Raw genomic sequence first — 14,750 nt, 5'->3', positions numbered from 1 at the left:
CTCTATTTGTCCTGTTTACCGTTATCATCGAAACTGAAAGAAAACCCCAAATTTTGTGTTGTCCCCAGAAAAGTAACAGAGAGGAAATCTGGGGAAACTAGTCCTGGTGACCTGGGGGGTCCCCAAGGGATTCCCTCTCATATCCTGTTTGGTTGTGGGACAGGAAGTGAAGGGAAATCTCTAAAAATGGGCCACAAAAATCTGACAGGCGTTATAATCCTCCTTTACTCTATGCAAAATGAAAAAAAAAAAAAAAAAAATACATGATATGATTTTTTTTTTTATAAATACAAAGTTGCATTCAATGTTAGTTTTTTTAACTCCTCCTAAATGGAGTTAAGCGCTTAAAATCAGATCTTAGGACCAACATAAAATAATGATAAGGCTGTAGCCCCACCAAATGAAGTCAACAAATTCAGGCATTTAACCAGTTGTATTTAAAAATACATTATATTATTATTAATTATATATTTTTTTTTTAAATAAATACAAAATCGCATTCAATTGTGTTTTTTTTTTTAAACTTCTGATTGGAGTTTAGCTTAAAATTTTATTTTTCAGCCAACATAAAAAAAATGATAAGGTTGTAGCTCCAGTCAAATTGAGTCTACAAATTTAGGCATTTAACCAGTCGTATTAAAAAATACATTATAGGATTTTTTTTAAATAAATACAAAATTCCATTAAATGTTTTTTTTTTTAACTTCGGCTTAGGGTTGAGCTTAAAATTGAATCTTTTTGGCAACATGAAAATAGTAATAAAGTTGTAGTCCCTGTCAAATTGAGTCAACAAATTCAGATATTTAAAAAGTTGTATTTAAAAATATATTATGAGATTTTTTTTTTTTATAAATACAAAATTGCATTCAATGGTGTTATTTTTTATTTTTTTTTACTTCTGATTGGCCTTAAGCTTAAAATTGAATCCTACTGCCAACATAAAAATAATAAGGTTGTAGCCCCCGTCAAATTGAGTCAACAAATTCAGGCATTTAAAAAGTTGTACTTAAAAATACATTATGGGATTTTTTTTATTATTTAATAAATACAAGATTGCATTCAATGGTGTTATTATTATTTTTTTAACTTCTGATAGGAGTTAAGCTTAAAATCTTAAAATTAATGATAAGGTTGTAGCCCCCCGTCCAAAAAAAAGTCAAATCCTGAAGATGAATTTAACAAAAATCAATTGTGCATTGAAATGAATCATATTCTGTGCCCAAAAATATACAGACAAAAAAAGCACAAAAAAAATGAGTTTCAAGACTGTACAACATCGCACTTCCAGTGACTAAAAAAATAACATTATACAGGGTTTAAGAGCTAATTGTAAGCTAAAATCCCTCTGTTGCGCTGGTACCAAAGATAAGACCTTAAAAAACAAAAAATATATATATAAAATGGGCATCTTGCCGTAAATATTTTTATTTGTTTATATCATCGGTGTGACATCACATTGGTGTTGAGTTCTTGGTAGGGAGTCAGCCCAACCTTCCATACCAAAGCAGATGTATGGGGCAAGAAGTAATTTATTAGGCTGCATTCACACCCGAGTGTTTTCAGCTTGTAAAACGCCCCCAAAAAACGCCTGAAAAACGCCCAACAAGCAAAATCCCATTCATTTCAATGGCACCTGTTCACATCTGAAAACGCCTGGATAAAATGCCCTAAGCTCAAAAAAATAACATCAGCTTCTTTGGGGCAGATTCCAGGCGTTTTTCTGCCTTTTACATTGGTGACCTGAACAAAATCGCGGTAAAAAAACGCTCAGGTGTGAACGCAGCCTTACAGGTAATTGCGGACATGTTCTGTATGAAGCTTTTCTTGCCCTTGTTTGTGGGTTAAAATGAAAGTTCTACCATTGCAATTTAGCATTAGAAACTCACAGGTATCAATTTTTATTTCATGTTTGAACCTTTCCGGTCCGCGGTTTTGTTTGATGTCTGAGTGGTTTGAGATCTGACCGATATGTGACCATCCCATCCACTACTCAAGTCATTGGACGCCCAGCTGTGATGGCCGATCCACCTCAAAGACACGCGGATTATTTTGTAACACTTATAAAGAAACGTCTTCATCGGACTTTGGCTGGTCTTTGGTGAACTCGTTCTTTGGCACGTTGCTTTGAAGCTTCTTTTTTCTTTGGCTCTAAAGATAAATAACCGGCGGCGGCGATTACCACTGTTCTAAGTGCAGGTCCATTGCATTGTTTAAGTTGAGATCGTTAACATCTAGGAAATCAGTGTTGAAAATGCTGGGACCAGTAGTAGTAAGGGATCCCAAACCTGTGGCCGAGCTTGGTGGGGTTAGGTCCAGCCACTCCATGGTCTCCCACGGAGATTCGGTAAAGCTTAAGTGGTGGAGGGCAGCGCTTTCCGTGGACGACGGTGACATCTGGGTCTCCATAGGAGACAGAGAAGTTTCTAAGATCTCTCTGGACGGGAGAATATCTTCAGTCACTTTGCCTGAAAATCCTTCCAGAACACGTTCAAAGTGCACATCGTCATTTCCTATCTTAAGCAGAGGGATTTCGGCGGCCCTCCCGATGGGACTGTGGGTATTCAGTAAGACTTCAAGGTGGCTGTCATTATTGGGGCAGTTATCGTAAGGGAGGTGAGAATTTGGGGCAGATAGATTGGTGTTTCCCGTTGGCCCGCCCAGTTGGGTCATCTTCTGCCCACATGACCGCTCATCTTTGGCATTTGCTGGCATTTCTGAAATAAAATTATTAAGATAATCAAATAATTATATATTCATGAGAATTATAAATAATGTGTCAAAAAACATTTGTAAATGTTGAGATTGTCTGTATGGTGGACCTACCTCCGCTTTCTATCAGAACGTCGAGAAGTTCATCTATCTGTTGGCTTCTTGTGACTTGCTGTGGAAAGAACATATTGTAGTGAGGAAAATGTTGAGTAAGACATTTTATTCAAAGTTTAGACAACAACGTCTGGCCTATAGACACGGGCACGCTGGAAATGTAGCGTTTGTGACGTCACCGGGTGACCACACCCCCATGTTTACCTGTCATTTGATGAGGGTCTCTTGACTGGCTTTTTTTTGTGTGTAGCTCGGCGGCATTCATCGTGATTGGCGCTGGATTTACATTTTTAATAAAGGACTGTCTTTGTGTTTTTATTAACTTTTAGCATATTTTTGGTGAATGAGTAGAGGGGAGGGGCTGGGATCTGGGGGCCCCCTAGTTAAAGGGGGCTTTCAGATCCCGATAAGTCAACCCCCGCACCCCCACAACCATCCAGGATTGTGGCAAAGAGTCTCTTGTTCTTATCAACATGTGGACAAGGTGCACCGCCCCCCCAATGTTGAGGGACTGTGGCCTGGTATGGCTTGGGCAGGGGGCTTAAACCTAAGGGTCTGGTATGGATTTTTGAGGCCATTTTAAAAAAAATTGGCCTTGGGTTACCCCTTGAAAATTCAATCTAGGTCTAAGGGTCTAGTATGGATTGTGGGGGTGCCCATGCCATTTTTTTATAAATATTTTAACGTGGGTTTCCCCTCAAAATCAAAATCTACTCCCGAATCTTGGAAAATTACATTTCCTCCCGAAAAAGAATGAAAACTTCCCCAGTAGACCAAAAACCAAATAGAATTGATACTGCTCAAATCTGTGATCCTGCCCGATCTGTTATCCCGGCTGACTGGCTACAATACTTGCAGTTGGTTGTTGGGCTACATTCTGGTTTGTCCGACACACATTGAGGACTACAACAAAATGGCACCCGTCCAAACACTGGCTTGGCATATAGTGGCTTCAGCTTGGTCTCCTACTCACGGGAGAACCCTCATAAGATGTTTTGCCCAGAAGGACAACTAAGATTAAGCTCCTACTAAACGAAACATATTAGGAGGGTGTTCTCCCGTGGGTAGGAGACCAAGCTGAAGCCATTTCTTTTTACAAAAAGGAGCTCACTACATGAAGAGGCAGTGTGCGGATGAGTGTATTTTGTTAAGAACTTCCTCAGGGATGCAGAACTCCTGATTATTGTACTTGTTTCAAGGCAGAGACTTTTCAGGTCCTGAAGTTCTTGGATCCCTGCTGGTTGTGCAAAACGGCACGCCAATTCAGTGTTTGAGATCCAAACCCAACTGTCAATTTATTATTAAATAACAGACTTTTATCGATCAGCGTTGAGTCTTTACCACCTGCTGGTCATTAATTAGAACTGCAGTTTAGGTCTTTTTAATGCACACATGTACCCTAATCAAGAACAGTTAAACTGAGTGCTGGGGACCCTTTGATTGTTTATGGCCCGGATAACGATCTGTCTGTCGTTGACTTCCGTATGGCTGCCCATGCCATGGATTTGCCTGTGATTTGTTTGGGTTACATTTGTACCCAGCTTGTCTTTACTATCTGCCTGTTATCTCTGCCACTGAAATTCTGTTCTGTCTGGATGAAGGACTCTCTGCTGGCACCAGACCTGGACATTCGCCTGATACGTTCCGTCATTTGGTAAACCACCCAATTTTTCTGCCCATTTGCCTCGTTCGTCACAGCTGGTGACCGGGGCTCTTTCAAGAATTTAGGATTGTCCAGGTTTTCTAAATCATCTTATTTCCATTTTTTTTTTACAATATTTTATACATTATTTAAAAATTAAAAATTTTTCTGTGAAATGAAGACGACCAGTAGAAGCCAAGAGGACAACTTATAGATGACATCATTGGATTCCATAACGAAGGTCGGAAGGCTTTGGATCAGTTACAGGAGATTCCAGGCCAGGAAACATCGGCACAATACATTTCTATCACACAACGTATATATATATATATATATATGAGGTTCAAACATTTCAAGTAACCATTACTTCCCATACATGATATTATTTCTTCTATTGGGTGAAATGAAGAATAAATGATTTGGTCTCACCTGTCTCACGGCGTCCTCGTAGGATGGAAGCTGCTTGGAATCCGATGTGGGTGTGTTGGAGAAAGTCGTACAAGATACAGAGAGCTTCTGACCTGCCTGGGGAGACGGCTGTAAAGTGTTCATCTGTAATTCAAAAATATACATTTTTATTTAATATAAATATTATTTATTTACATTTTTTTTTTTTTTTTTTTTATAAAACGAGCCGAGATCACCCCTAACACATACTGGAAATCCATTACAAGAAACAACAATCCCTCCTCCCATCCTAGAATCATTCACTATATTACCAATAAGTCACTCGTTATTTCTAAATCCATTAGAAATTTAAATTCAAGCTACATAGTTACAGACACTATGTTACCAAAAGTATTGGGGCGCCGGCCTTTACACACACATGACCTTTAATGGCCCCCCCAGTCTTAATCCGGAGGGTTCAATATTGAGTCGGCCCTTTGCAGCTCTAACAGCTTCACCTCTTCTGGGAAGGCCGTCCACAAGGTTTAGGTCCATAAAGAAATGGATGAGCAAGTTTGGGGTGGAGGAACTTGACTGGCCTGCACAGAGTCCTCAACCCCATAGAACACCTTTGGGATGAATTAGAGTGGAGACTGCGAGCCAGGCCTTCTCGTCCAACATCAGTGCTTGACCTCACAAATGCTCTTCTGGAAGAATGGTCAAACATTCCCCATAGACACCCTCCTAAACATTGTGGACGGCCTTCCCAGAAGAGGTGAAGCTGTTATAGCTGCAAAGGGCCAACTCAATATTGAACCCTCCGGACTAAGACTGGGGGGGTCATTAAAGGTTATGTGTGTGTACAGGCAGGTGTCCCAATACTTTTGGGAATATAGTGTATTAAAAAAAAAAAAAAACATGGAATAGGGAAAATACCTTGTAATGGCAGCTAAATGGCTCTGAATAACATAGAAAGGATGTATGCTCCCTAGCGCCATCTAATGGTCATAATGCATTCACACATTTAAATTGCAGAGAATAGAGCCTGAGAACATCGGATTTTGCCTTCACAGAGGGATGGAATCACCTCCGCCTTGGCAAACCACTGATTGGGACTCAAAGTTGACTTTTTATGATAAAAAATGACACTGTTTCTGTATATTGTGACATATCATGAATGTATTTGTACAGACTTGTAAAGTTACTAGAAGTTATCCAATAAGGACGTGGGAGGGGCGGGGCCAGCCCTTGACTTGGTTCTCTAAAGTCACTATCTGCATATCAGAGAACTCAGAATGTTAGGAGACCTGAGCAGAACAAGATACTTCTCCAGGTACAAAGGATTGCTACTTTCCATTAATGTTGCAATTTAAAAAAAAATACAAAAAATGATTGGTTTATGTTGAAGTAACCTGAGCATTGCCCATGGGGGGTAAAGTAAAAGGATAACGTTCCTGGAGCCCCACCAGCTGTACATCCTGCCCCTCTCTGTCCTCCAGCCGGTCTGATCTTCCCGGGAAATGAAGGAACATGCTCAGTACTTCAGGGTTGGGGGTCATGTGACTCTCCCTTCCTCTCATGTGACAGTAATGCAAAAAACAACTATCAGTTCTGCAGGATCTCGGAGCCTCTATAGACGTCCTCAGGAAGGGCCCCTCATCTGTCTCACCCAAGAAGAAAAGGACCATCGGGAACTCCACAACACATCCGCCTTGCTGCCCACTTCATAAAGCGGAAATCCTTTACGGACTACAACAAAGACAAGAGGACGGTCTAGTGTATTATCATTTATTCTCAAAGCATCAGCTCTGATGAAGAGGGTACAGCCCTTGAAACACGTAAGCTGCACCCTTGGTGATGGGCATGGGTTCAGCATCGGGTCTGGATTGTATTTTATGTTAATAAAACGGTCTCATGATAATACACCAGGTGGGCGTGGCCCTCTCGTTTTGGTCTTTGTTGTATCCCATGTGACAATGTTCCATCTTGGTGATTGGCCACATGGAGGTGGGAAGAGAGTCTTCAGCTCTGGGTAAGTTAATATATGGACAAGAGAAGGCATCGGAGATACCACATCCCCATATAAAAGAGCAAAGGAATGTTTGTTTGGGATTTTTAAGGGGCCAATAATCAAAAAGACATATTTTATATAAAACACCGAACAAAGTTCCCTAAATACTACCATAAAATGTCATAAAGGAAAGTCCATTGAGACCACACGATTTATACTTTAAATGATGCATATTATTGCTTAGAAATGCCACAAGTATGTTACATACTAATCATACAAATCATCTCAACATGTTTTACCCTAAATTTGGCTTCCTCAGGAGGTTATATCACATTGTACATGATGCATCAAAAATAGAATTTGGAGTGTGGTGAGAGGTAGGAGTAGGATAACATCAAAGCAATGTTAGTGTCTAAGATACTTTTAATCCAAACAGCTGCAACACCAAACAGGGGTCCTCAAGTGGTATAAATAAGGTACAGGAAGGGCAATGGAAATGATCCTAATAAGATGGAGCGAAATCTGCCCAATAGATTGCATGAAGGAGAAACGAGTCAACCATTATCCATCTACGTGCTGGGCAGGTTCTATTCAGAAAATGAAGTCAGCTACCGATGTTGATATGGTCCGAGGCCCCTGGCATGGTGGACCACATTCACCGATGAGAATACTTAAAGAGGAGGGCCGTTTAAAAAAAATAAATAATTAAAAGTCAGCAGCTGCAAACACTGCAGCTGCTAACGGGAGTCCGCCGTTTTTTTTTTTTTTAAAAGCCAGCAGCTACAAATACTGCAGCTGCTGACTTTTAAAATAATGTCGGCACCCGAAGCCGATCTCTCCATCGTCTCTCGGGTGCTGCCGCCGCCATCTTGGGTATGGGAATCAGGAAGTGGAGCCTTGTGGCTTCATTTCCCGGTTACCTACTGCGCATGCGCGAGTCGCGCTGCGCAATAAGGATGGTCCCCGCTGTCTCTGGGATCCGTGTGTTTCCCAGCAGGCAGCGGGGGACCTTCGGAAAGGGGCATGGATTCTGCGGAAAGGGGCGTAGCTTCTGCAGAATCTATGCCGGAAGTGATGCAGATACCTGTACTGTACAGGTACCTGCACCCCCCCCTCCCCCCTGAAAGGTGCCAATTGTGGCGCCGGAGGGGGGGAGGGTTCCAATGAGCGGAAGGTCCACTTTAGGGTGGAGCTCCGCTTTAATAAGCACACTTACCTGTCCAGGGTGCCCGCGATGTCGCCCGCCCGAGGCCGACCCGTCCCTCGGGTCCTGGCGCCGCCATTCCTTCTAAGGGAAACAGGCAGTGGAGCCTTACGGCTTCAATGCCCGTTTCCTACTGCGCATGCGCGAGTCGCGCTGCGCTTTGTGAATGGGACGCCCTGTGTTCTGGGACACACAGTTCCCAGAACACAGCGCGCCCCATTACCCAGAAGACAACTCGACGAGGAGAGAAGAAAGAAGATCTCCGCGGAGGAGGAAGAGGAAGATTAGGATTATGTGCCTAGCAACAGGCATTTCTGGTAAGTAAAAAAAAAAAAAATCTTTCATTTTTTTTTTTTTTTTTTTTTTTGTAATTTTTAATATTTTTTTTTTTCAGGGTGACCCTCGACTTTAAAGCTTACAGGGCTTCCTTATCCACAAGGTGGGAGAGCGAAGGGAAGGGGGGCGTCAGCAGCTACAGCAACAAAGTGAATCTCTTCTTTAGCACTGCATGAGGAAAAGTTCCTCTGTGGTGAAGAGATCAGCTCTTCATTCTATACGTCTTCGGCCGTTAGATCTTACCTTTCCTAACACTGGCGGGCTCTTTGGGGAGACGCCATCTTTGTTACTCTGCTTGCTTTCCGATTGGTCAGCATAAGGTGGCTGTAAACTGGTCTGGTTTGGAGAGAAGCAAACTGAGCTTCCAGCATTCTACAAATACAAAGTCACAGAGAAGATTAATATTAGTGAAGGGCTTCACTTTCCTTTGGTGGATTGTTGTGTTTATGGGAGATGAATCTCGTCTTCACAAAGATAGAAATAATTCGGGTTTGAGGAGAGGACGTGTTTAGAGTCCGGCTTGGACCGATGGAACTATACCTGCCCTCCCTCCCTGCGGGATCTCTCTAGAAGATGGGAGTCATGGAAGGAGCCCCCCCACTCCATTCACCTTCATTAGATTCCAGGTCCTGTGCATTGTGATCACAGGAGGACAGCGATTGGACCATTAGGCGCCATGCAAGAATACTTGGCATTTTCTGATTGGACAATATGGAGAGTGTGAGGTTATGGCCCCACCTTTCCACCTCATCCATTCACAGAATGCTTTCCGAATGGTCTCCTCCTGTTTTCACAACACAGCCGGACAGTCACTGGGCGCGGGACCTGGAAATGAGTGCAGATCCCCGGAGAAGACGGAAATCCCACCGTTATTCTACATACACGATCCAAGCTGAACCAATGAACCATACAAGAAATTCTTCTTTAACCCCTTCCCGCTAACCAACTCCCGGCCCTTTAAGTGTTCTAAAAGCGGGGAGGTGGAGGTGGGCATTCAGTCATTTAACTGCTGTGATTGGCTGTGACAGTGGTCACATGGTCAGAAAGCTCCTGATTGCTAGTATGCTTCTGATACACGTGGCTACCGTGCAGGGAGCACGCAGGGAACGCACAGGGATTGCGCAGGGAGCACGCAGGGATCGGGCAGGGAGTGCACAGGGAGCACGCAGGGATCGGGCAGGGAGTGCACAGGGAGCACGCAGGGATCGGGCAGGGAGTGCACAGGGAGCACGCAGGGATCGGGCAGGGAGTGCACAGGGAGCACGCAGGGATCGGGCAGGGAGTGCACAGGGAGCACGCAGGCAGCGCATAGGGAGTGCATAGGGAGCGTGCAGTGACCATGCAGGGAGCGCACAGGGAGTGTGCAGGAAGCACACAGGGAGCGCACAGGGAGTGTGCAGGAAGCGCACTCGTAGCATGGTAAGTTGTTTTAATAGGAATGCTTGTTGCACATCACTGAAAGGGGTATGACAAGACTGCAGCGGGGTACAAATTTCAGAGACGCGATGCCTCTGACCGACGACTTAAAGTGGAAGTAAACCCTCCCATCGCTTTCAGCCCAGGAAGCCGCCATCTTGGCCTCCATTTTATTTTCTGCTGCCACGGTGCAGCACATGTGATCCGTTATGACACCGGCCATTGGATGGTTTGATAGTTTGGTTGCGAGCACAACCAATGTGACAGTTACATTCCCCGCATGTGCCAGGAACTGTTTTTTGAAACTGTTAAATGGATGGGTTTAGTTCCGCTTTAAGAAAGATCCGGCATTCCCAATGTCACTCGGAGGTCAATCCGAGCCGCGTCACTTCCACATTACTTGTTTTCCATTCTAGCAATATAAGGAGCATTAAAATACATAAAAAGGGAGCTGCATTACTTGCTAAATGATTTCTAGTTCTGTCCATCCAGGCCTGAGATTTACACAGCTCTGACATAGAGCACATCCCTCTCTGGAAGGACAGGAGTCCTGATTTTTCTCTGTTACAGTTAAATATCACCTACAGGTCTTTCCCATCCACCAGCCCATGACAGGACTGTGAAGGGATAAGCAGCAGACTGATTAGCTCTCCTCTCTATCACTCTGCTCTTTCCTCCTATCAGTATGACCCTTGTTAGTATTGAAGCACAAATGATTAGGTTCTTGTGCTGCTTCTCCCTCTCCCAGTCTGAGCTCTGCTGTCAGATCAGAGGCTGATTCCAGGTCACATTCCAGGTCCAGGCCACTGATTGAGGACTTTTCACTCAGGGCCTCATATCGACCTTGGGCACCCAGAGTGATGTGCATAACATAGAAAATTCGAGGTCTGGCAAAACTTGACTGACAGTAGGAGGGGCTTAAAAGTTATGCCTACACAGCAAGGGCTTGTTTATAACTGCATTGGTCCCTGAAAAGCGATCTGTAGTGAATAACCTTTCAGAGAGTGGCTGACAGACATGGTACTGCAGTCTCCTGAAAGGCTTTTTTTTGTTGACAGTCCAACAAGGGGTCATTGATGGATAGACACAGAAGAATGCCTGGGCTGTGTGACTTCAGGCCCCTGTCAGGACCTCTGGGGAAAGTTTGGACCCCCATAACCCCCACCTTATCTACGCCCTTGCTTTTTCTGCTTGCATTTTATTTAATTGACATTAGTTCAACTTATAAATAATTGTCTCAAATGACACAAATCAAACTATACAGCCTAATGCCCCGTACACGCGGTCCGATTTATTCCCCGTACACACGGTGCGATCTATGCCCCGTACACACGGTGTGATTTATGCCCCGTACACGCGGTCCGATTTATGCCCCGTACACACGGTGTGATTTATGCCCCGTACACACGGTGCGATTTATTCCCCGTACACACGGTGCGATCTATGCCCCGTACACACGGTGTGATTTATGCCCCGTACACGCGGTCCGATTTATGCCCCGTACACACGGTGTGATTTATTCCCCGTACACACGGTGCGATTTATGCCCCGTACACGCGGTCCGATTTATGCCCCGTACACACGGTGTGATTTATTCCCCGTACACACGGTGCGATTTATTCCCCGTACACACGGTCCGATCTATGCCCCGTACACACGGTCTGATTTATTCCCCGTACACACGGTCTGATTTATGCCCCGTACACACGGTGTGATTTATGCCCCGTACAGGCGGTCCGATTTTCTGAGGGAAAATGTTGGATTGGAGCTTTTTTGACGGAAATTCCGACCGTGTGTGGGCTCCATCGGACATTTTCCATCGGAAATTTCCGACACACAAAATTTGAGATCTGGTTCTCAATTTTTCCGACAACAAAATCCGTTGTCGTAAATTCCGATCGTGTGCAGACAATTCCGACGCACAAAGTGCCCCGCACGCTCAAAATCAAGCAGAAGAGCCGCACTGGCTATTGAACTTCAATTTTCCCGGCTCGTCATGCGTGTTGTACGTCACCGCGTTCTTGGCGATCGGAATTTCTGACAACTTTGGGTGACTGAGTGTATGCAAGACAAGTTTGAGCCGACATCCGTCAGAAAACATCCATGGATTTTGTTGTGGGGATGTCCGATCAATGTCCGATCAATGTCCGATCAATGTCCGATCGTGTGTGCGGGGCATTAGTATCAATACAAGGGAAAATATACTTTACAGATATGTGACAAATTTTAAAGCTCTAAATTGCACAAACAATAAATTCCAATTTTACGACTTGGGATCGATTACCTGTCCAGTGCAAATCTGAGTATTGATGCGTTGTGGCGATAGACTTCGCGTGTCGCCTTGTGAATTTGGGGACACGGGCAGCAGGTAGTGGCAATGGTTGTTGGGGGATGGGGGCAGGCTGATGTGCTGGGGACTGTTTGTAGGTCCAAGTGGGGAATGTTGCGGGGAGCACTGGGGACTTAGAAAAGTGGAAGACATGGAGTTGGGGTTTGAGGCCTCCATACAGTGGTTGTTCATTAAGCACGGCATTGGTTGCGCTGCACACGATCCCAGCTTCTCCATCCCATTATTGGTCTGGTTTTTCATGGTCATTTGCTTCGAGGCAAAGGGACAGCTTGACACGTTTTCCTGTTTGATCTGCACTCCAAAGAAGTGTTGAGATGGAAGGGCCTTATCTAGAGGCCCGCAGCTCCCCTTCCTCTTTTGTAACTGAAGTCTCAGCTCTTCCACCTGTCTCTGCTCCTGCTGGAGCTTCCAGGTCAACTCATTGATGACCTTCTGCTTCTCCACCAACATTTTGTCCTTCTCAGCATCCATGCCTTCCAGTTCTGCTTGGTAGCTGCTACTGTTGATGCTGCTCAGAAGACTTTCTTCGGCACTCAGGTGGATTGGGGAAGGGTGGAGACCGAAGTGAGGAGAAGACATTGGCCCGTCACTGAAGGTATCAGGTAAAGAGCCGTTTACAGAAAGGTCGGAAGAGGCCGGGGATATTGGTGGGGTGGAGCTGGTGCTGCCGAACTGATAGAATCCATTTGAGATCACCCCGGCAGACGGGTGCGTCTGGTAACCCGACAGAGAGTTGTTTGGCGCAACTGGGAAGGTGACGGTGGTGATCTCGCCAAAGGTTGGGACTGCGTTACCGCTGCATTCCTGGAAGGGCCGCAGTCGTTCCATCAGGGAGGTCTTTGTGCCAGACACGGGCAATCCACGTATTCTAAGCTGCTGCCTCAACTCCGACACCTTGGAGAAGAGGAAAGAATGATAAAGTCATAAAGGAGCATCATTCCTGTATTGTTATCATAGAAAGAGCTCATCTCCACACATCTGACTCTAGAGCAGGGATCCTCAAACTACGGCCCCCAGCTGTTGCAGAACTACGCATCCCATAAGGCATTGTAAAACTCTGACATTCACAGACATACCTAGGCATGATGGGAATTGTAGTTTCTGAACAACTGGAGGGCCGTAGTTTGAAGACCCCTGCTCTAGAGGCTCAGCCCATCCGGAACTTCACTCCCCCAATCAACATTCATCATTTTTAATCCTTGTGCTGCTAGTATTAGTAAATAGATAGGAAAATAGATCATATTTACTGGTTTTAAACTTTTTTTTTTGTACATTTCTTCAGTTACTTCCTGGTTTCTTGGCTAGGCCAGTGATGTCATACATCTCAGGAGTCTTCAGGAGGGTCAACAACTGGGTCACTTTTTAGGTAACTCAGGAGTCTCCAGAAGGGGAGGAGAGGTGGAGGGATTTTCTCAGCTAAGCACACTCCCCTGCATACATGCCGGAGCTAAGGGCAGATGGATTCCAAGAAGTAGATGCTACATGAATCATTTGCCCTTGCTCAAGATGGCCATGGCCAGAAATGCTAGGGCAGGGATATGCAATTAGCGGACCTACACAGAACTACAAGTCCCATGAGGCCTAGCAAGACTGACAGCCACAATCATGACACCCAGAGGCAGAGGTATGATGGGACTTGTAGTTTTGCAACAGCTGGAGGTCCGCTAACTGCCTATCCCTGTGCTAGGGGGATGTTTTTCAAAGTGATTTCTCAGCAACATAAAGCATTGAGACATGGACGGATGGGCCGAGTTTGCTTTGAATATAAAAAATGAATGAAATAGTGTTTTTTGGTTTGTGGCGCTCAGATTCAGGGAAGATTCACTTTAACTATCTAGACCAGCGCGTCTCAACTCCAGTCCTCAAGGCACCCCGACAGGTCATGTTTTCCGGCTTCCCATTATTTTGCACAGGTGATTTGATCAGTTGTATTGCCTTAGTAATTACCACGGCCGTTTCATCTGAGGGAAATCCTGAAAACATGACCAGTTGGGGCGCCTCGAGGACCCGAGTTGGGAAACATGGATCTAGACACACAAAAAAATGGAGGTCACATTTCAAACATCCTCACAATTCTCCATTTGGCCCCATGTGCCAGACTCCTTGTATTCTTTGGAGCCAGCAGAGCAGAACTTACTTTTAGGTCGTCCAGATTGGACGGGAGAAGTCCTGGCTTCATGGAAGACATGTTAGACTGGCCAGAGAACGTGGTCTTTACTGGAGACAAGGAAGGACTGCCCACTGTTGGCGTGTTGGCATTCCGGTGCATTTGTTCATTTTGCTGCCTATGAGAAAGAAAAATATTTGTAAATGAAATATCAGAAAGACGGACACTTTAGTAGAAGCGTTTCTTGGTTGCTCCTGGTCTTCTCCTCAATCTATTGTAGGGTGTGTGGTGATCCCTATTCATTGATCCTCACTTTGAGGTCTATCTCCTCCCTGCTTTGCCCTTGCTTCATAAAAGTCAACAGCGCCAATTGGAGACGGGTTTGGGGTCTTTGTAGATACATAGATAGTCTTGCTGAAAGAAGACCACCTAGTTCAATCATTAAGGGGGGGGGGGGGAATCATACGATCCCAA

At 44.7% G+C, this 14,750-nt stretch overlaps 1 protein-coding gene across 2 annotated transcripts in view; it reads right to left on the bottom strand.

Moving 5' to 3' along the window:
* Window positions 1-1,409: 1,409 nt before the first annotated feature.
* MYOCD (myocardin) overlaps window positions 1,410-14,750 on the bottom strand; it is a 38,463-nt gene continuing 25,122 nt past the window's right edge. The window contains exons 6-11 of one of the 2 annotated variants that reach the window (XM_077458532.1): window positions 14,307-14,454; window positions 12,104-13,063; window positions 8,647-8,775; window positions 4,895-5,017; window positions 2,824-2,881; window positions 1,410-2,714 (exon numbers count right to left, since the gene is read on the bottom strand). In XM_077458532.1, the coding sequence (XP_077314658.1) occupies window positions 2,176-2,714; window positions 2,824-2,881; window positions 4,895-5,017; window positions 8,647-8,775; window positions 12,104-13,063; window positions 14,307-14,454 (1,957 nt within the window). In that variant the 3' untranslated portion in view covers window positions 1,410-2,175. The remainder of the gene's footprint in view (window positions 2,715-2,823; window positions 2,882-4,894; window positions 5,018-8,646; window positions 8,776-12,103; window positions 13,064-14,306; window positions 14,455-14,750) is intronic. The other variant, XM_077458533.1, reaches the window with a different exon arrangement.

Source organism: Lithobates pipiens, unplaced genomic scaffold, assembly GCF_037356315.1.
Source record: "Lithobates pipiens isolate NorthernLeopardFrog02 unplaced genomic scaffold, aLitPip1_a1.2 Scaffold_28, whole genome shotgun sequence".
NCBI classification, from domain to species: Eukaryota; Metazoa; Chordata; class Amphibia; order Anura; family Ranidae; genus Lithobates; species Lithobates pipiens.
The sequence above is the reverse complement of the archived record's forward strand: the minus strand, read 5'-3'. Positions and strand labels throughout refer to the sequence as shown.